At 50.2% G+C, this 21,266-nt stretch overlaps 1 protein-coding gene across 2 annotated transcripts in view; it reads left to right on the top strand.

Annotated features, from left to right (window-relative positions):
• The window catches only part of PXDN (peroxidasin), a 64,330-nt gene that overhangs the window by 26,447 nt on the left and 16,617 nt on the right, over positions 1-21,266 (top strand). Inside the window, exons 4-12 of one of the 2 annotated variants that reach the window (XM_060117285.1) lie at positions 3,055-3,126; positions 6,364-6,435; positions 6,791-6,862; positions 8,923-9,092; positions 11,391-11,508; positions 13,461-13,630; positions 18,458-18,730; positions 19,789-19,905; positions 21,037-21,195. In XM_060117285.1, the coding sequence (XP_059973268.1) occupies positions 3,055-3,126; positions 6,364-6,435; positions 6,791-6,862; positions 8,923-9,092; positions 11,391-11,508; positions 13,461-13,630; positions 18,458-18,730; positions 19,789-19,905; positions 21,037-21,195 (1,223 nt within the window). The remainder of the gene's footprint in view (positions 1-3,054; positions 3,127-6,363; positions 6,436-6,790; positions 6,863-8,922; positions 9,093-11,390; positions 11,509-13,460; positions 13,631-18,457; positions 18,731-19,788; positions 19,906-21,036; positions 21,196-21,266) is intronic. The other variant, XM_060117284.1, reaches the window with a different exon arrangement.

Below are 21,266 nucleotides of genomic sequence, written 5' to 3'. Positions count from 1 at the left end.
TTTTGAAGTTGGAAACTTTAACAAAACACTGAATACATTGCTGGTTCTAACAGATTAGAAGTAAGTATCATGTGCTTTGAGGAAATTACTCTTAATTTTAGGACTGTTCAGCTAGAGCCATTTTAATGAGGGATTGGTATCAGTGATTTGGGGGAAAACGTGTGGCTTAAGTGAACCTGGATGTCTCCAAGTCCTGTTGAGTTTAGGTGAGACAGTGGTTATGAGCAAGAGATAACATTAACTCTTTATTAAATACATCTTCCTCCACAAAGAATCTGAAAGTGTCGTGTCTACACACTTTTCTCCATCACTTTTGATGCAGTATATTAATTTTTCATTAGCAATGTTCACACTAAGCTTTGTTGCTCATTTTTAAAATGAGGGAAAGGTCTTCTATTTATTCTTGAGTTTTCATTTATTTACTTACGTTTTGTTTTGGGTTTTGATTTTAAGTGCTGTGTAAGCTCCAGAAGAAAACCTAGATTTCTTAGAAGCAGAGTCCTGTAACTGATAGCCAGTATTTGCAGTGCGTGTGTGCATGTTTAGTCTGTTTTTATAAAACAATTTTTTTGACTTTATTTTTTATTTTTTTGGTCTGAATTACTTAAGAGCGAATTATCATTTACCCGAGTAGTTAGGGATACTTCATTTTTCACTTAAGACAGTTTTTAAAAATAATACTTTTAAACCTCGTCTGTTGACGGGCTTCCTTTCAAGGCATCCACGTGCCAACATTTCCCCCTCCCACCTGAACTCATCCGAGACGCCCACGCGCTAGGTTCCAGGGTCACGGGGATGGGCTGAACAGTGGTCGACAGTAACGGGGGTGGGGGTGGGAGATGGACCGCTGTGAGAACAGACACCAGGACAGGGATGCGGCTGTGGCGGGAAGGTGTCCCTTGACCCTGCCATGCTGCTGCTGCAGCTCCCAGCCTCCTCCTCCGACTTCCCAGACCACATCGGGAGGGTCCATCCATCCTGACAGGCACTGACTTAGAGACTGTGCGGTATGCATCTTAACTGTTTAAGAAGGCTTCCACAATTTATTGATTATTGCAGCCTTGGTATTTATCTAATCAGTGCCAAAGTGTATTTTTGGAGGTTGAGTGTTCCTTACGTGTTGGAGCTCCAGTGACTTCTGGTAAGGAATACACCTTCGCCTTCATTAAGCTTTCCGAATGATGAAAATTAACCCTCGAGGTAGTTAGAACTCATATTCAAAGGTCAACTCTGTGATGAAGTAGAAAATTATTTATGATTTATTGTTAGATCATGATCAATACCGAGTTATTCTTAGGAAAACAGATTACGCTCCAGTGTCTTTACCAGCATGCATTCATACATACTAGTGTGGTTCAATTGTATGTATTCTTTGACAGGATTCCTTTACTCTCATCTTCTTGAAGTGCATGCAACGTGATGTCCATGTTGATATTTTGTTTTGCTTGTTTGTGTTTAAGAAACAGGCACAGAAACCTTTGTTCAGACTTACTTCCTATAGGGTTATTAGCAGTAGGAGAAATAACTCACATCTGGACAGGAGGTGCACGTGTGAGGCCCTATTCCAAAGCTCTCTATATATTTGTTGAATTTCAGTGATCCTATGAGGTACTGCTATTCACTCCATCTTACATACGGAGAAACTGAGGCAGAGAATGTTAATTCTTATTCAAGACACACAGCCAGTAGGTGGCAGTTCAAGGGTTCAGACCCCACAGCCTGGAGAAGTAATGTCTGTGCCAGGCCTCTTTCAGGCACTGGGCCTCAGCTTCAGGGGGAATTCTGGCTGGTTTGTGTTAAGGCTTGTAGTTCTTACTGAAGTCGCCTCAGCAGATGTGCGCAGAGAGAGAAGGGAAAATGCTTGGAAGGATTGCAGCGATTAAAGGCAGCACAGCAGGTCCTGTTAGACTGGGCCCTGCGCCAAATATTATTAAGTAAAACGCATGTCCTGGAAATGAAGTAGGCGACGTTACAAGCATTGAGACAAAGCGGTGTCGTTTATCAAGTGGGTAGGTAGGTGAGAACCCAGCCACCGAGCATCCAGTGTGCAGAGAAGGATCTGCCTGAGTTACACTATAGGAAAGATGTGGATTTTGATGCGTCCCTCTGCCCACATCAGTGATGGAGAAATGCCTGGTGCAGGTGTCTCCACGTCTGATACAGACGGCCGCGGTAGACATGTGTTCTGAAGTCCAGGACAGATGGGTGGACCCAACACACATGGTTTTGTGTTTCTGGTGGAATTGGATACTTCGGTGTGAAAGTCTTCACCCTTGATGGGTTCCTTCAGGAGTTGGCCAGCTTCTTCTGGAAAGGACGGGGCAGTACGCGCTTGAGGCTTTGAGGACCATACGTCTGTGTTTCCATGGGGCACAAAATCAGCCGTAGACCACGGTAAATGAGTCGGCATGGCCGTGTGCCAACAAAACTGTATTTTCGGACACTGAAATGTGAATTTCACATGATTTTCACGTGTTTCGAAATATTTAACCATTTAGAAACGTAAGAACCATTCTTAGCATGCAGGCCATGCAGAAACAGGCAGCGGGCCCATTGGGTGGTTCTTCTGATCAGCCTTGGTTGCTTCTCTTGTAGGAGAATGGGATTCTGAGTGGAAAACAGATTATGTAGTCTTTGTAATTTAGTCTTTGTAATTTCTATTTCCCAGATTATTTCTGGGCATTTTGAAACTGTAGCAGTATCAGTTACAGAAGCTTCTATTCAATGCATTTTACATGTTTTTCGGGAAATGATTTTATTTTCTTCAGGCTTTGAAGCAAATGCTTTGTCAGCTGCTCATAAGCTGTCCTCCAAGAATCTATGAGTTTCCTGAAGACGTGGCGGTGGTCTGAACATCTCCGGTTGGAGGTTTTCCTTAGAAAGGGGAAAGGGAGCCTCCTTGGAGGAACTGTACTTATTGTGTAAACATTCTGTTTGTATCCTAATACGATCATGAATTTGAAAACTGTCTCCACGTGCCAACTGAATTCTTCTTTCCGCCCTGAGTTGCAGCCTGGCGTGCGTGTGCTAACCCTCCCGTGTTTCTTGTTTCAGCTATCTGTACAAGAATGAGATCCAGTCAATTGACAGGCAAGCGTTTAAGGGACTTGCCTCTCTAGAGCAACTGTAAGTGCCTCTCCTCTGCTCTGCGGTGTCTTGGATTTCACCTGCCCTTTGCCTCTTGCAGGGAAAAATAGGCCAAGTCTGCTGTTTGCACGATGCATGTCTGTGCCCCGGGGGCCTAGGGCTGTGTGCATGCCGATGACAAAGCCGTGGTCCCTCCCTCCTTCTGACCCCGCCCATCTGGGCAGCCACCCCACACCCTGTGCCCTGCATTCCTGGGACAAGGACCAGTAACAGCGGTTGACCCCTGTCCCCATGGTGCTTCCAGTTTAACAAGATAGACTTGTAAACAGATCTGAGCAAGTAGAGGTCTTTCGGGGAGAAGTGGGGACCAGGAGGTTGTTTTCCTCGTACAGTATTTCCTGTTTGTGAATCTGCACATCCGGTTTACTTGCGTCATTCATCATGTCATTATTTTGGAGAAAATAAACGTTTCCATATGTTTCCAGTTAGGGTACGCTGGATGTTGTTTCTTGGGCTGCATATGAAGTCCTACTTTGCTGTGAAGTCAGCATGCCCATTTTAAGTAGAATTCCTGGTCAAAGGCATTTTCTGACTTGTTCGCTTGGCCGGTCACCTGTCCATCAATGGGCTGGAGTCATCGCGTGTCAGGCAGTTTTATTCACGTGGATGCTGCAGCGGAGGATGTGGTTCATGTTTTGTCAGTTGACCGGACATGGAAACATCTCCAGAGACCTTGAGGCAGAGCTGGGGAGGCCTCACCTGAACCAGGAGCTTCCGAAGCACACGCAGGGCTCTTGTTTTTAGATACCCATTTATTTATCCAGCTGAGAGCCACTTTCCCGAGCCTGCTGTGCTCGTCGTGGACTGGATTTAGAAAGAAGTTGTATATGAGGGGCTGTGCACCCTCGGCTTCAGGGAGAATGACACAGGGATCAGATCATGACAGAAACACGTGGGAATATCTGGAGAACTCCCAGGTGGAGGGAGGGTCCCCGGAACATGTTCCTGCATCTGACTCAGTTTTAATGGATCTGGGACTGGGATTTACATGTGCTGTCAAGTGTGGAACTAAGTGAGGCCCATCGAGCCTTGGGAGGGGGTGAGCGGGGTTATTTTTGAGGAAAACAGAGGCAAAGTCTGGGAGAAATGAGGAGGGAAGGGGAATGGCATCCACGGAGCGCCAAGTGGGAGTTGGTGACCAAGGTCCTAGGGATTCGGGACAGCATCCTAAGTCAGGCTGCCTCCAAACCCAGGATCAGGCGCTGGGGGTGAGGGGTCTCTGCTGCTGAGACTTAGGGATGAAGAGAGATTGGGACCTGTCCCCGCCCCTGGGGGAGACACTGTGAGGGGGAGGGGAGCGTTCCCCTAGGAACACGCTCAGATCTGCCCCGGCCGCGTGCAGAGCGCTTCGGGTCCCCATCCTCGCGGGGGCCCCCCATGCCCAGAGCTGGCCATGTGCTCGAGCAGAGGGGAGGCTGGTCCCGAGCCCCGTGTCTGCCCAGCATCTCGGCTCTCGCAGGCCTAAAAAGATAAGCGGAGGCTTATGCAAATGTTTAGAGTTTATTTGAGCAAAATCGATTGGGACAGAGCCTCAGCAGCCGGCCGTGTGTGGACACCCCCGCCCCAGGGCTGGGGGAAGACTCGTGGAACAGGCGCAGATGCAGAGCAGGGCACTTGGTGACGGGCTGCAGCCTCGGGCCGCCGGCTGCACAAAAGTGTGTCCTTAGCTCTGGTCTCTAACCCGGAGGCTCTGACAGGCTCCTTAGGCTGCGCGTTAGACCCACCCCGTCCAGCGGGCTCACCCGGGTTCCCTGAGAGGCTGGCCGCAGGCAGGGGGCGGGGACCGTGGACGGCGCTGGGGGCTCCCTTCCTGCCTTCGGCCCGTTTTCCTCCACCATCGGGAGAGATGGCCACAGCCCTGGGGGGTCTGTGAACCCTGAGCCCCTCAAGGCAGCACCCGCGTCCAGTCAGCCTCCCCCTGGCTGTCGGCACGTGGATTTTTAAACAGCATCAGGTTGGGACCGGCCGTCTTCCCTTCTCTCCTTCCCTCGGCTTCGCCCGGGACCCAGCCGGCCGGCCCGCAGTCTCTGGAATAGTGCGGCTGAGCGTGTCTGCTCCCCGTGTCTGTGCTTGATGGGGCGGCCCCAGGCTGCTCCACGGTGGCCGCTGGACGTGTACGTCCTGCATAGTCAGGATGGGGCGTTTCCTGCCCTCAGGCCCCCACTCTCGCCGGGAGGGCGGTGGGCACAGACCCGGCCCCCACCAGGCTGCCTGCCCGTGGAGAAGGGTGGGCAGCTCTGCGGCCGTGTGTTCACCACGGTGGTTCTCCCGGCGAGCTGGCCCAGGGCAGGCCGGACACCGACAGGACAGGGCGAGGGACCTTGAGGTTCCATCATTTCAGAAAGTCAGTGAAAGGCTGTACCTGGTGGAGGGAGTGTGGAGAGAGCCCTCCTTTGCGTGGGTTTGTGCTGTGACCCTGCTGGTCCCAGCATCTCGTGAAGACACAGCCTGGCGCGTCGGGCCAGGTCCCTGTGTGTCAGGAGGGGCTTCTGCAGGAGCACTGGTTAGAGGGGGCTTCCGTGTATTTCTAAGGCAAAAGCCCACCAATTTTCAAAGTGAGAAAGGCGCTATGCAGGACAACGAGAAGACATTAGTTTTATGAAAAAATGTGTAACTTATGGCAAGTAAGGACTCAAAGGGAAAGACGTTTAAGCTCTGGATGGTCTATGTAATTAAAGGACATTTGAGGAAATACATTATTTCGCTTAAACTCAGGGTCAGGTTCTTCTGTTATTTCTGTAGTTGCTGTTTCTGTAGCTGAAAAGCAATATACCCAATGTCACCTTGAAGTGTAAGTCTCCTAAATCCGTTTTTAAATTAAAAGATTGGAATTAAGGCATTCACATACCTGCGTGTGTGGTGTAATGAGTTCATGTTGATTTTTTTTCTAGAAAGGTCCACGTATTTGGAGAGCTGAGCGTCCCTGGCTTTCCTTGCTGGGTGGGGAGGAAGCCCGGTCGGTGTGCTTGACCCTTAGTCGTATTGTCCAGTCAATCATTTAAAGTCTACACCCAGTTTTCCGTTGTCTTTAATCTTCCTATTTGATGACTTCGTTTGTTTTCCATACAATGTAGGAGATCTAGAGAGTTATCTATTGATGTGTGTATTTGAAATGACTTAGAGAACAAATGTCTTCAGCAAAACCCTATAGATCTTTCAAAAGTATAAAATTGTTTAAAATTTGTTTCTTTTTCCCATTTTTAAAAACGCCTCTAGATACCTGCACTTTAATCAGATAGAGACTTTGGACCCAGAGTCATTTCAGCATTTGCCGAAGCTGGAGAGGCTGTAAGTAGTGTTACCCTCTTGGTTGCCCCTCTTTACCTGCAGGTTCTGGAGCTTGTGGCTCTGTCTATTTCCTGTAACAGAAAGAACATCTGTCTGTTCAAACAACCGGGAAACGTCTCAGTAGGAAATCTGTGCTCTTCTCTACCAGTTCAGAAGTGGGAATAGTGATAAAATAGAAAAAAAATGTAGTTATTTTCTGTACTAAATAACATTGTTCTCAAATTCACTTATATTAAACAAAGGCAGCCACTGGGATGTGCTTTGAAAGCTGATTTATCTGACTGCTTATACTCTTTTCTACATGTCTAGGAATGTATTTTAAAGAATTGCTGTGGTTTATCACCTCTTTCAACAGGTTTTTACATAACAACCGAATTACACATTTGGTTCCGGGAACATTTAATCACTTGGAATCTATGAAAAGATTGTGAGTATACTAACCCTTTATGCTGTCTTTTCAGCAAAGACTAATAATTTCTCCATGTCATGCATTTACCTGACCCCTTTTACTGGGTATTTCAAAGAAGAGTACATCACAGTCTGGATATGAATTAGGAAGGGAGGGTGGATTAAGCCATCAGAACGCTGAACCAAGACCTAGCTGGCCAAGACCTAGCTGGGCAAGACCTAGCTGGCTTGAGGGAATGTGGCAACAGATGAACCCTTTAATAGGCAAGGAAGACGTTTTTAAAAATCAATTTTAAATTCCTCAAATTAATCTTTAATTCCATGTTACATATTGTACTGGTGGAAATAAAATTGGCCTAGAAGTAATCTCAACTGTATTGCATTCCTTTTATTTAGGCCTGCACATAACTGAATTCTGTCCATTTTTAGGTCTCTAAAAATAATTTATCTTTACACTTAGTAATTTCTTATAATAGCTTCTGGAGAAAGCTATCTGACATCTTTTTTGTGTTTTTCTCCGAGGTCTTGAAGGCCATTGTTTTTCAGTTAGGTATTACTGAGAATGTACAATGAACTGGGCTTAAGAAAGAGATAGAAAAGTCAAATTACCAGGCCTGGGCCCAGAGTGGCCTTTGTTTCTCTCTTGAGTTAAGTAAGACACAGAGTTTCCTCACTATTTACGATTTTTTTCTTTATAAGATAAGGAAATCCGCAGCCAAACTAAAAACTACGTTCTAGGGTGGCAGGTGAGAGAAACACCGCCTGTTTGGTAGATAAGAGAGGGTAGGAAAGAAATTGCCAGAAGTTGCCAAGATGAGCTCAGGGCACGTGAGGGTTACCTGAGTCTACAGAAGGCTGGAACGGTTCTTCTCCGTCTCTGCCTCCTTTCTGGCCTTTTGGTGGTCTAGCTCTGCCCTCTCCATCTGCTCGGCCTGTGAAACCCTAGGTTTCTCAGCCCCAGTGAATCTCCCCCTCCCCGCCAGACGGCAGAGGGGAGCGTGCAGTCGGGGGCTTCCTGCTCTGGCCGCTCAGCCCAGGGGCCGCTGGCCGGGGTCACACACCTGCTCATCCACTGTCCCTGGGGCCCGTCCTGAGCACAGAGGTCCTGCCGTTTATTCAGAGGGGCTCTGGGGTCAGCGCGTGCCGGGAAGGTTCTGGGTCCCCCACGGCCTGCTGACCTGAGGGATCAGCGGGGGGGAGGTTCTGTCATGTCTGCGTTGAGCCCTGTGGATTCCGTGGGACGTGCTCATCAGATCTGGCCGTCCAGGCAGAGGGCCAGTTCTGCCTGCTGCCCGCTCCGAGCCAGCGTCCTGGGGAAATGCAAGTAGGAGGTGTGCCATCACGCGCCCGCCTCCCTGGGGAGCTGTGGCCTGCAGGTGTGAGCTCAGTGGACGCCCGAGGGCGGCCCCTCGGCTCTGATCCCGAGAGATCCCTCTGAACGGGGCCAGCCCTGCCGCCACCTCCTCGCTCTTGGTCCACGTCCCCCCGTGACACTCCTTACCTTGTGTTTTGCTGCATAAATGGCCGTCATTTCCGAGGGAGGAGGTGACACCCTGCCTGTTCCGCTTGTTGGGACGGATGTGTCCAGCCTCGTGGGGCACTTTCTCCCGGAACTTTAAGCATAATTCAGCCGCTGAGATTTGTGCCCTGTGGGCTGACTGTCTTTTAGGGCGTATTTAAGGGTTAAATGAGGTAGTCCATGATGACGCGGTGCCAGTGGTGATGAGAGTTCGGGAATAGTTCCGGGTGGTGGGGGTTTCTGCATTACTGATTTTACGAAGGCTCCTGTCTTGTGCTTTTCATGAAACTTCCCGAACCCATCCGGCACGTATCTGTCCCCTGGTCTTGAACCTAAAATATACAGTATTGGCTCCTTTCACCACCTTTATTTGCGTTGTTCGGGCCCTCGGGCTCTTCTTTCTGTCAAGTGTGGAGCTCTGCTGGGTCCCCTGGTCAGGCAGGACCGGGTCAGATTCTGTTGTCCGCGGGCCCCATCACTGCTGGTCAGTTCGGGTCTGCCCGGCTCGGGTCAGCCCTTGCGCATCCCACGTCTCACCGGCTGTGGCTTCCTTCTCGTAGGCGTCTGGACTCCAACGCGCTTCACTGTGACTGTGAGATCCTGTGGCTGGCGGACCTGCTGAAGAGCTACGCCCGGTCGGGGAACGCGCAGGCAGCGGCCACCTGTGAATATCCCAGGCGCATCCAGGGGCGGTCGGTGGCCGCCATCACCCCGGAAGAGCTGGACTGTGGTGAGTGAGTCCTGGGGCCCAAGCCCACGTTGGTGTCCAGAGGGCATGGCGTGTGCAGCCCTGTCTCCAGCTGCCACTGGCTGATCTCACAGATCAAGTCTGGGTGGGGCCTGACCGGACCCTGCTTTACAAAGCCCGTCTCTGTAGTACCTGTAAGAAACTAACTATCTGGTAATAAACTTGGGTTTAATTTTCAGGTTTCCCTGCAAAAAAAATAGCAACCTGAAATGCACCACTACCTCTGTGGCTCCTTCCAGGCCTCTGCCTTTAGAGGCTGCAGCAGCCTGGCCGGCAGGACCCCATAGTGGGCTGGGTGTCGGGGTCGGGGTTGGTTTCTGGCTGGGAGCTGGCAGCCTCCTGGGTCTGGATCTGGGTGGTGGCCACGCAGAGTGACCGTAGGCCGAGTTTGTCCGGCTTGTTGCACCTGTGCACTGCTTGCGCGTACGCAGTGCCTCATGAAGAAACACAAGAAAAGGAGCGAAATCAAATCTCGCAGGACAAATCTTCCTAATAAATAAACACCCAAGGAATCCAGCTTTTCTTTTAAGTTTAGCACTTCTGCGGGGGGGGGGGTGCTAAAATTAGGTTCTCCAGAGCATCATTATTATTTTCAAATACTGAAAACAAAATTAATTACTTTGAAGGTCACTCCATTTCATAGTAACCCCCCCCCCCAGTTATGTAACTTCACTTGTCGCCGTTTGTAACACTTTATGAGCGATCCCTGTGCAGTCAGACTCCTTGCCTTTAGTGTGTGCAGGTGACTGACTTCAGTCCCAGGGCCACCCTGTGGCCTCCACGTGTCTTGCCCTCGTCTTTGTCAGGGCTGCTCTGCTGGCAGGGGTCCCTCAGGATGGGCAGCAGGGCTGTGCTGTGTGCACCCCGTTCTCAAGACTGTCTCCTTAGGATCGGCTTCCTGGGTGGAGCAGGGGAGGATGCTCCCTCTGCCCTCTGCCCTCTGGACCTGCTCGGGGGTCACGACAGGCTAACTTCCCTGTGCCCATCTTGGGGCTGCCCTCCTGAGTCGGCCTGGGTTCTGCCCACCTCTCTTCTGGGGCAGGAGCGGACCCTCCTCCCTCAACCCCACCCCAGCCCGGCTCCGATCTTGTCGACAGGGGCCAGGCTGGGGTGACCGAGGCAGTGGTGCCTTGAGCCTTCTGAGCTCCCAGGGCCTTGCGGGACGCCTGGGGACGACGCCTCTGCCCTTAGTGCCCTGGAAGGTCCTCAGTTACTGCCGGTCACTCGGGGTCACTGGGGGGCACTCAGGAGGGTGGTGCTTCCTCCAGCTCCTTCACCGCCATTGCCTCTTCCTGGAGACAGAATGGAGAAGCAGAGCTTTCTCCAAGTTCCCAAATTCAGCGCGTCAGAGAGGATGGCGAGTAGGCGAGTGTGGCTCCAGGGATGAGCGGTGGGGCTGGGGGTCCTCCGGCTACAGTAGAGGGAGCCGCAGTGTCCAGACTGGCGTGGCGAGCAGGGCGGCTGGGAGTGGAAACGGGAGCGGTGCGGCCTCGGGGGGTTAACGTGGACGGCGGTGAGTCCGAGGGGTTTCCTGTTGACGCTGTGCAGTAATAGACACGCAGACGGCCTTTTGTGCCTGTTTAAGATGCCAGATGTTGTGAAGGCACTGTGCACACACTTGCAGGCACATGTACGCATGTACACACACACAGGAGCACACGCATTTGCACGTGAGCATGCTTTTTTCTTTTTGCACATGGCAGGTCAGTGAATACATCTGGGCTTAGAGGGGTCAGTTCTCCGAGTTTCCTAGTTAGTAGGTGACCAGTCCAGCCTGCTGTGAGGACACAGAGAGGACAGTCACCCAGCAGCTGGAGTGCAGGAGGGATGCCTCTCTGTGCTCAGTGATTGGGTGGCCGCGGGGGACTGCAGTGGGAACCCCACACTGAGATGGTCCCGGGGTTGGGAGCCCCTGGCCGCACCTGCACAGCCTCTGCCTTCGTGGTGGCTTCAGCTGAAAAGTGCCGTTGTCTGTCCTTTCATTCCCTAAAACTGTTACTCACGAGTGTCCGGCTGTCTCGCGGGGAGCGTCCACTGAGGTCGTCACCCGGTGCTCTGTCTGTCAGAGGCTCAGCGCCACCCGGTTGCCAGGGTTCTCAGCGGGTGGACCTCAGATGCTGGCAATGCTGCGTAATTCGGCTCTAACACCGTCTTCTCCGTGGAGATGCCCCCCTGCCGTTCTCGTGGGAGTGGTTTTGTCTTGAACAGAAGGGATTTGCTCTGGGTTCTTGTCACGTGACAGTTTAAGACCAGGAGGGTCTGCTTTCCTTTTTGGTGCAGAAAGGCCGCGGATCACGTCGGAGCCGCAGGACGCAGACGTCACCCTGGGCAACACCGTCTTCTTCACCTGCAGGGCTGAGGGCAACCCCAAGCCCGAGATCATCTGGCTCCGAAACAAGTAAGTGGCTCTGGACGGGCCGCCGGGGGCGCCGGGTCCCATTCCATCCAGATGCCCCATGAGCCGCGGCCGATCCGCCCGCCCCGACCCTTCCTCCTTCTCCCTGGAAGGAGAGTAAAGAGGAGAGAACATTTTCCGTGCATCCTTCCTACTTTGAAGTCGCCGCCGGGCACATCCCGGCCTCTGTGAGGCGCACGGCCCGAGCCACCCTCTGCCGGGCTTGGTCCTGGTCAGCGAGGCCGGTCATCACGGAAGGGGCAGTTACCCCCGCCCGGGAGGAGGAACCGGAGGGAACCGGGCTGTCTCCCACCCACCCACCTGCTCTGGCGGCAGCCGTGGGGTCTGGTCCCTGGGTCCCGAGGAGGTGAGGGAGGGCCCTCCCTGCGGGTGGCATCTTCAGGGAGACCCTGTGAGGTGAACGCATGCACTTTGCTCCTGTGCATGTGATTTGTCTCCAGAAACCCAGGCCTCTCCTTCTGTCCACAAGCGTCTTGGTATGGGGGGGGGCGGGGATGTAGTCAGATCCCTGCGGGGCCCGGGGGTCCGACCACCGAGGGTCATCTGGACTGAAGGACAGCACCTGATGCATCGCTGTGACCCGAGTCCTGGGAAGGAAGCCTCCGCGTGAGGCCACGTCGTCGTCGTTGCCCCCGTGCTTATCGTAAATGCGAGCACCCCAGCCTGCACGCGCTCAATAGCAAAGCCCTCCTGTGGGTTCAGTGTGGCCCCATAGAGCCCCTGGCCGGGATTAGTCACGACGCTGAGAGGAGATGGGCCCCCGACACCAGCTCTTGAGTCCAGCAGTGTTTGCAGAGAACAGGGCAGCGAGCCTGGGGGGGTCACCTGAGATGCACCTGCCGTGGAGGCGTGGAGTGGTTCTAGGCCTGACTTTGTCGTCGACCTAGCGCAGCTGACGCCGGGCTCGGGGCCAGAGCTGTGTGGGGAGCGTGAGATGCTGGCCTGTCCCCAGTGCCTTGGGATCTGGGACAGCTCTGAGGGTGGCAAGAGGTAAATTCCAGAGCGAACACGGGAGGGCTTCCTTCGGGGAGCGTGCGTTCAAAGGGCAGAGAAGCACAGATTCGCTCAAGGCCAGCACGCCGACATTTGTGAGTGGTCACACCCACGTTTGTAAGTCAACACATTGATACTAAGAGTTAACATCGCAGAGCCAGTCACGGCAGAGGGAGACCCAAGGCCCCGGGCCTGCGTCTGGTGCAGGGCTGCGCCCTGGGGCCCATCTCTGCAGCAGACCAGCCTCCCCCGGGGCTCACGGTGTCTGTGGGAGAAAGCTGGGCCACATCAGGAAGAGCCTCACTTATGGGGCCTGAGAGGTCTGTTGCCTCCGTCAGGAAGTGCTCGTGAAGGACGGGAGATGCCAGTTTCGGTGGCTCGGTTGGTGCAGGAGGAGCACAGCAGGAGGGAGGTGGGCGGGGAACCGGACAGCGCCTCCCGCGCCGGGTCTGTAGCCTGTGGGCACCTGGATTCTGAGAGGGGTCCTGGAAAATCCCTCAAACAGTGGCGGTGGTGTGCTGGGGACATTTGTAATCTTCCGCTTTTAATAACTTAAATGTTACTACCCCTTTGTCTCGAATGGATTTGCCAAAAACGAAGGGAAAGTTTTCCTGTGAATTTTTTCCACTCTGTTCATTTTTTCCCTTTGGAATGAGGGCCACTTTGAAACATTTGTAGGTTGAACATGTAAATGATAAAAGTGAATATGTGAGTTAATTACAGATGCAAATAAGCACAGTACGTAAACACTTTTCCCAGAAATGCAGGTAAGTCAGGCTGCTGGGAAGGAAAGGTTCCAGGAAGGCAAGTTAAGGCCCCACATCTCCAGGTGCTCCATGCCTCCAGGCTGGGGTTCCCGCGCCAGGACAGAAGCCCCCCCCGGGGGACTAGGTGTTTCCTTGTGCTTTCAGAGACTGAGCCTGCCAGGTCTGTCTTTACAGTAACGAGCTGAGCATGAAGACAGATTCCCGCTTGAACTTGTTGGACGATGGGACCCTGATGATCCAGAACACGCGGGAGACAGACCAGGGCATCTACCAGTGCATGGCGAAAAACGTGGCCGGAGAGGTAAAGACGCAGGAGGTGACCCTCAGGTACTTCGGGTCTCCAGGTACGTTGAGTGCTCACTCAGACACTTAGAGCCCGCCTTCGTCCCAGTCCACTCCCTTCTTTGTTTGCACCTGGTGGTAACAGACAAACACCAAGGTCTCCCGTTTAAGCTGCTGCAGCAGGGTCAGCTCAGGGTCATAGGTGACCCCCGACCATTGCCCTGGTCCACCATCAACCCCTAATCCAGGACGGTCACTCAGAGTAGACAGTGGAGACAGGCGCTGCTGGGAGCACAGTCCAGAGGGGCCGTGGACACCTGGGCAGACACATCCCCCGTCCCCTGACACCTCCCGCTCATGCTGGTCCCAGGGGCTTTTCTCACTTGTTACCAGTTGGTAGTGGGCTCTCTCTTGTGCTCAGGGCTTTGGTTATTTTAAAAGAAGCCAGAAATCTGAATTTTTATGCAGAATTCGCAGGTCTAGAATATTGGCACCTAAACTGAAAAGATTGTTTGAGCCAAAGGCAGCATAGCTGTGGCCTTGATTGGCCTGTGGGTCCCACCAGGTTACAGACCCCGCCCTTGTCGAAGTGTTGACTTTTAGAGCTTTGGTCAGAAGAGGCGCTGGCCCTTGGAGAAGAGTCCAGGGTGGTCCTGGTCCCCCGTGGCCGCTGGAAGAGCACAGGTGGCTCGGCCTCCTCCATGGGCCTGTGTCATTTTCGTGTAGGTGGGCCAGGGTCTGTGTTTCCCTCACGCTTCATCGTTCAGGGCATTGCAGTACCCTCAATCCCAAGATAAGTGGTTTGTGTGTTTCTCTGATTAGATTCGTAGTACAAGACCTTCGTATCACTTGGTTCATCCCAGCATAGGCACAGTCAAGATTTACTGATGAATGAGAGTTCCCAGCTGTTGAATTTCCCTTCAAGGGAAAGTGCAGTGCAGTGCATATATTACAGCCACAGCAAAGCCCTTTAATCCCATGTTCCCCGAGTGGAACAAGACGTCCAGCATTTTTGCAAAGTCACACGGCTATGAATCTACCACAGATAAGTTAGAGCTCCCGGTCACAGAAGGAGCTTGTGCTTTATTTGTAAGGCACAGGGAAACCCACAAAATATTGAACAGAGCGGTGCAGTTCTGTAGGTATATGTCAGAGGACAAAAGGGAGTAATAGAACATAAACAGTGCACTTCCTTAGCAAAGTTGCTGTGTTAGCGGGATAATTGATCCCTAGATGGGAATGTTAAAATCTCTCTGTGGCCTGAGAGTTCCAAATCTAACCCCTTTTGATCTGAATTTTTGTTTCTTTCTCGGGAACGAGAGCCTTCTTTAGTACACTAGTCTGTGCATGTTGGCACTGCTCCCTAAAATGCACGTGGAGGGTCTCCTACAATCCGTGACTGGAATGTCACTGCAGAGTGAGGGGGTCAGCCAGTGGCAGCCTGCCAGCCTAGACTAGGACCTGGACCACTGCCTGTTTTTCCAAGATCTTTGAAGTAAAAATGTGTCTTACATTTTTATGTAATTGAAAAACTTAAGAGTAATATTTTAGAATACAAGAGTAATATTTTAGAATACATGATAATTATATGAAGTTCAAATTTCAATGTCTATTAATTAAGTTTTATTGGAACATAATCACACACAAAGATTTACAGCCTGAAAAGCCCAAAAAATACGCTCTGTGGCCCTTTACAGAAGTTTGCCAACACCATGATGTAGGTAATGATAATGGACCCATTTGTAAGTCTCCATGAGTCACAAAGGGCTAAATGTACTTTATCTGTTTTGAAGCTCTGTTATTAGGGGCGTATAAGTTTGCAGTTTTTAATCTTCCTCATGAATTAAACTTTTGATTATTAATGCTTTTTGCCTTAAGGTTATTTTGATTTTATATAGATGCAACCCACTTTCTTTTGATTAGTGTTTGTCAGCTATACTTTTCCCAACATTTTGCTCTGAACCTTTCTTTTTTACGTTTTTTTGTTTGTTTGTTTTTTGTTTTTTACTGGAGTATAGTCGACTTACAATGTATTAGTTTCAGGTGTACAGCAAAGTGAATCAGTTATACCTATACATATATCCACTCTTTTTTAGATTTTTTTTCCCCATATAGGTCATTACAGAGTATTGAAAAGAGTTCCCTGTGCTGTACAGCAGGTTCTTATTAGTTATCTATTTTATATATAGTAGTGTGCATATGTCAGTCCCAATGTCCTAATTTATCCCTCCCCCTCCCTTCCCCCCTGGTAACCACAAGTTTGTTTTTTATGTCTGTGACTCTATTTCTGAACCTTTTTCTATATTAATATATTTTGGGTGTTTGTTGTAAAAGCATAGAGCTAGATTTTTTAAAAAAAAACTCACACTGACTTTAAAAATGAGTCCATATACATTTATTGTGGTTAGCAATGTATTTAGATTTATAAATTCTACCTCTTATTTTGGACAATTTATCCAATCTTTTCTATGTTTCTTGCCTTGTTTTGAAATAATTATTTTTCATCTTCTATTTCCTACTTCTAGTTTGGAAGTTATATACCTTATTTCTTTTCTATAAGTGGGTATTCTAGAAAAATTTCAAATGCATTCTTAAATTATCAACGTTACAGTTACTGTCTTTACATTTGTCTCAAATATAACTACCCACCTTAGTTTCTAGGCTGAGTTCTGTTTTTTAACATATAAAAGGTTGTTATGTTGTACTGTTAATGTTTGTCTAGCTGTACCGTGTAATTATCACTTCTAGTTCTTTTTATTTCTTCCTGCATCTCAGTTCTTCCACTGGGGTCACTTTCCTTCTGCCTAACGTAGTGTGAATTAGACAGCAGACCTATGTGATGACCGGCTTTGGGTTGATAAAGGCTGACATGAGGTTTATTTCTCCCTTCTACTCAGCAGAGTTCCCTGCTGGAGACTGGGGGGTAGGAGCTGACTTTCTCTTTCTCGTACTGATGGTGGAACACTTTGGGTACCCGTCCTAGAGTTTTCTGTCTGACTCTCATCCTGGGGTGTCCTCATCTTTCTATCTCCTAAGGGTCCTACAAGCCACATGTACAATTGCAGGGCCGTGCCAATGCCTCAAGATGGGCTTTGCCTTTGGTTCTTGTCCCTGTACGTGGCTCCACATCTCCAGTTTGCCATCCTCTGGAAATGCTAACATTAAATGTCACTTCTGTGTTTTCTGTGACCCACTGTTACTTAGATATGTGATAAGTGGGGGTTAAAAATAAACGAAAGTATCCGAAGAGTTCTCATCACAAGGAAGAAATATTTTTCCTTTTTCTTTTATTTTGTATCTGTATGAGGTGATGGATATTCACTAAACTTATTTTGGTGATTACTGTAATTCAAATCACTGATGTAAGTCAAATCATTATGCTGTACACCTTAAACTTATACAGTGCTGTATGTCAATTATATCTTAATAAAACTGGAAGAAAAAATAAAGCAGTTTAAAAATTAAAATAAAAAGTAAAAATGAACAAACGAGAAAAGATGTAGAGAAGTCTCTTTCCTGTCTCCTTCCCTGGTCCACGTAATTCCCACCTCCATCCAACCTCCTTCTAGAAAATACTGCCACTGCCTGCAAGACCAGAGCTGCTTCTTACTTACTGGATGTTAGAGACCTTTCATTTCAACATAGGAGGGACTTCCTTACTCTTGCCCTTTTTATGGGTGGTGGCATGGAATCCCATTATCCAGGTGAAACATCTCTTTAACCCGTTCCCTTTGGGGTACATGAAGTCTATTCCAAATCTTTTGCTGTCACAGGTCTCCATCTCTTTATCCAAAACCCTTTGGGCCAGAGGTGGTTTGAAATGTGGACATTGGGGGATTTTTTTTCAGAAGGGCCACATGGTACATAATCCATTTACTGACTTGAACTGTCACAGAATCTTGGATAATGCCCCACCCAATCAATATATAAGATCCTATAGCAAACTGAATGAATGTTCACAGTAAGTGGAATAAATGAAGATTATGAGTAGCCGCATGCTAGAGAGATCAAGGAAAGAAGTTATGAAAAAATATTTTATTTTTGGAGCTTTTTGGATTGGAAAATTGTGGGTCAGGATGTCAGCCTGAAGAAACAACACAGTAATAAAAAACCCTTTTTGTACATATATTGTTTTACAAGCCAGTAAAAATTGGGTTGGCCAAATTTCGTTTGGGTTTTTCTGTAACATGGAAAACCCCGTACGAACTTTTTGGCCAACAAGATATCTGTGGGGTACATTCCTAGCAGAGTAATTTCTGGATAAAAGGGTGAAGGAATTTTTAGGTTTGATGTATGTGGCCATGTTTCTGTCCAGGTGGACCATGGCAACTTGTGCTACCCACGTGTGAGAGTTCTGTTTCTTTACGTGCTCAACACACAAGCTCAATAATAAGTGTATGGATTTTTTTTTCTGGATTTAGAGTTGAAAAATTATCTCATTGTAATCATAATTATAACCATCTCATTAGAGTATTAATTTGTATTTTTCTTTCTATGAGGGAAATTTGTTATTTCTATATGTTCTAAATACCCTTTAAAAACAATGTTTTATAACCAATAAGAACTGCTAGCAAGGTTTACTGAAAAGACTGACATAATACATTTAGAATTAAAAAAAAGTAAGACTTCTGCAGATTTGATCCACGTTTGAAGAAGGAATCAGTCAATTAGGGCTGCTGATGGTGGTTTGACCCGAGGCCACGGACCCTCTTTGTGGTCTGCACATTTCTTGAAAAAAGAAAGGAGACAAAATGTGCAATTGTATTGTATCTGTTTTACTTATTTTAGACTTTAATAGCTAGAATGAATAGCATGAAAATAGAAACCCCAAGCAAAAACGTTTGCTAAACTGGAGGATTTTAATTCTGAATCTGTGTTTCCTGTGACAGCTCGCCCTGCTTTTGTAATCCAACCCCAGAACACGGAGGTGCTGGTGGGGGAAAGTGTGACCCTGGAGTGCAGCGCCACGGGCCACCCCCCACCGAGGATCACCTGGACCAGAGGCGACCGGACCCCCGTGCCCGCTGACCCTCGGGTGAGCATCACACCATCCGGCGGCCTCTACATCCAGAACGTGGAACAGGAGGACAGTGGCGAGTACACCTGCTTCGCCTCCAACACCGTGGACAGCATCCACGCCACGGCTTTCATCATTGTCCAAGGTGAGAGCATCCACGCAGAGGCCCCGGCTCCCCGCAGCCTCCCTGGCTTGCCCTCGAGCCAGCCCCTCTGTGGGCTCCGCCTGGTCTTCCAGTCCAGGCTTCATCGTCTCCCATCACATCTGACCTTCGGGGGGACTTGGTGATATGTTTATTTTCCAAGTGCAGGCTTTAGGTGGTCAGAGCTTTATTTTTCGGCTGTGCTCCCCACACGAATGTGGGTACGCATGCCAGTTCACCAAGGCCTGCGTGTACGGAATCAGTATGTCTTACACACATCTTGGAATTTCCTTAGGGTCAATTTTTGGACATAGGGTCTGAGAATATGTGTAGTTTTAAGACTTAATGCTGTGTGTTTCCAAATTCCTTAATTGACTCTGTAATAAGTTTATTAGTTTTCAAATCAGTTGCCAGGCGGGGCTTTGGTTAAGAAGCGCTGGGACAACATGGACGCGGGAAATGCAGAGAATGAGTTCTTTCCTTCCCCTCTGTCCCCAGTGGAAGCCACGTCACTAAAAGTTGGTCCTTAATCCGTCCTCTGGCCCTTTCTTTGCACGTATGACCAAGCAGTCATGTCACTGGCTTTTACCTTTTTTGATTGTGGTTGTTGCTTTTATAAAAATGGAATTATATTACATATATTATTCTGTAATTTTTTTCACCCAGTAATAATAAAATAACTCCTGTCACTATGAACAGTTGCGCTAGATGACATTTTATACCATTTGCAAATATTAGTTTAGGTTGAGGAGTGGGATGAATCTCTTCAAGTCAGGCCCCTTCCAGGAGCTGAAGTAGGTCATTACCTGTGTTCTGTGTTGTAGCCTCAGTGCTGTTAAATTAAGAGTCTTCTGCACACTTGTCAGTGTGATGCTGAGAAGCACCCAGCGTTTGGTATTCTTCCTTTTCACTTTCCGGCATCTTCCTCTGCTCGGGATGCTGCACCCACAGTCGGGGTCCTGGTAGGACTCTTTGAGGGTGGGCGGTGTGCCTTCAAAACGGCGTTTTCACCCAAAGCTGTCTCCTAAATGTTGCGTTTCCAACGTCTTTCCCTCCGGAAGCGCTTCCTCAGTTCACCGTGACGCCCCAGGACAGAGCCGTCATCGAGGGTCAGACAGTTGAGTTCCACTGCGAGGCAAAGGGCTACCCACAGCCGGTCATCGCCTGGACGAAAGGAGGTGAGCTGTCGGGCAGGACGGCGACCCACTCCCTCTGTCCTTCCCTTCCTGGGACTCGGACCCCCCGGGCAGGCCGGCGCTGGCTGAACCCGACGTGACCCAGAGCTGCGGGCACGTCCAGTCACGGGCCACCCCCTCACACACAGGACAGGAGACCTGTCCGCACCAAGGACCTGGATGTCAGGCCCATCTCCTCCCGAGTAGTCTGGGTCCCGCCTTCAGTGTGCACTGAATTAGCCTGTGGAGCAGATTTACTAGTGTGCAGATAGAACTTTCTAGAAACTGGTGGTAGAATATATGTACTGTATATATGACTTTCTCGCTTGAATTCCCAGAGTTCTCTTGCTGTTCCCCAACAGGTGTTGTGACTTGACCACGTTAATTCCTTGGGTGGGACCCCAGCCGATTTCTCTAGCTGGGAAGCTCCTGGGCACACAGTGTGGGGAAGGCCAGCCCGTCACCCCAGGGGGGTGACAGCAGCCTGGCCGGCAAGGCTGCAGAGAGGCAGGTGCCAACGTTGGCGGACCATCAGGGTCTGCCCTGGAATCGACGGGGTGACAAGCCCTGGACCAAAGGGCACCACCATCCCTTCCGCCCCTGAGGGGCCATTTCCAGGGATCCTGGGAGCAACCTGGATGAGAGGAGAGCTCCATGTTTTCGGGAGGAGAGGCTCATCCCTACTTGGGGAGCTGCTTGTCTTTAAACAGCACCAGCCCCATCCCCTTCCCAGCACACGACCCCTTCCCAGCCCTCATCCCCTTTCCGTCCCCCATCCCTCTATGCCCAGCCTGGGACCGGCCTCTCCCTGTCTCCGACTCTGCATACCACCCTAGCTCTTTCTTACTTAGCCCTCGACCCCCTGGTCCCTGCCCCTTGCTCCTTCTCTGGAGAGTCTGGGGGTGGGGGGGGGCAGGGTCTGTGTGCTATTTGTCCCTGAACTGTCGCACACGCACAGGTGTGTGACAAAGGCCGGGACGGTGACTCCAGGCCAGATCTGGGGAAGACAAGCTCTGCGACCCCTTTGTCCCTGAGTTAGGGTTCTGCCTCACCCTGAGGCTGCCGTCTCCCACCTCTAAGGCCAGGCTCGTGTCCACGTATCCCTGTCACTGAGAGTGCATCCCCACCTTGCAGGGAGCCAGCTGTCGGTGGACAGACGGCACCTGGTCCTGTCATCTGGGACCCTTCGGATCTCGGGCATTGCCCTGCACGACCAGGGCCAGTACGAGTGCCAGGCCGTCAACATCATCGGCTCCCAGAGGGTCACCGCGCACCTGACAGTCCAGCCCCGAGGTAGGCAGTGGTCCTGCACCGCTCCCTGCGATGGACCGTCCCCCGGACTCGCATCCGAGGCCGTGGTCGTA

This window comes from Mesoplodon densirostris, chromosome 14 (genome assembly GCF_025265405.1).
Source record: "Mesoplodon densirostris isolate mMesDen1 chromosome 14, mMesDen1 primary haplotype, whole genome shotgun sequence".
NCBI classification, from domain to species: Eukaryota; Metazoa; Chordata; class Mammalia; order Artiodactyla; family Ziphiidae; genus Mesoplodon; species Mesoplodon densirostris.
This window is presented reverse-complemented; position numbering and strand designations above follow the sequence as displayed.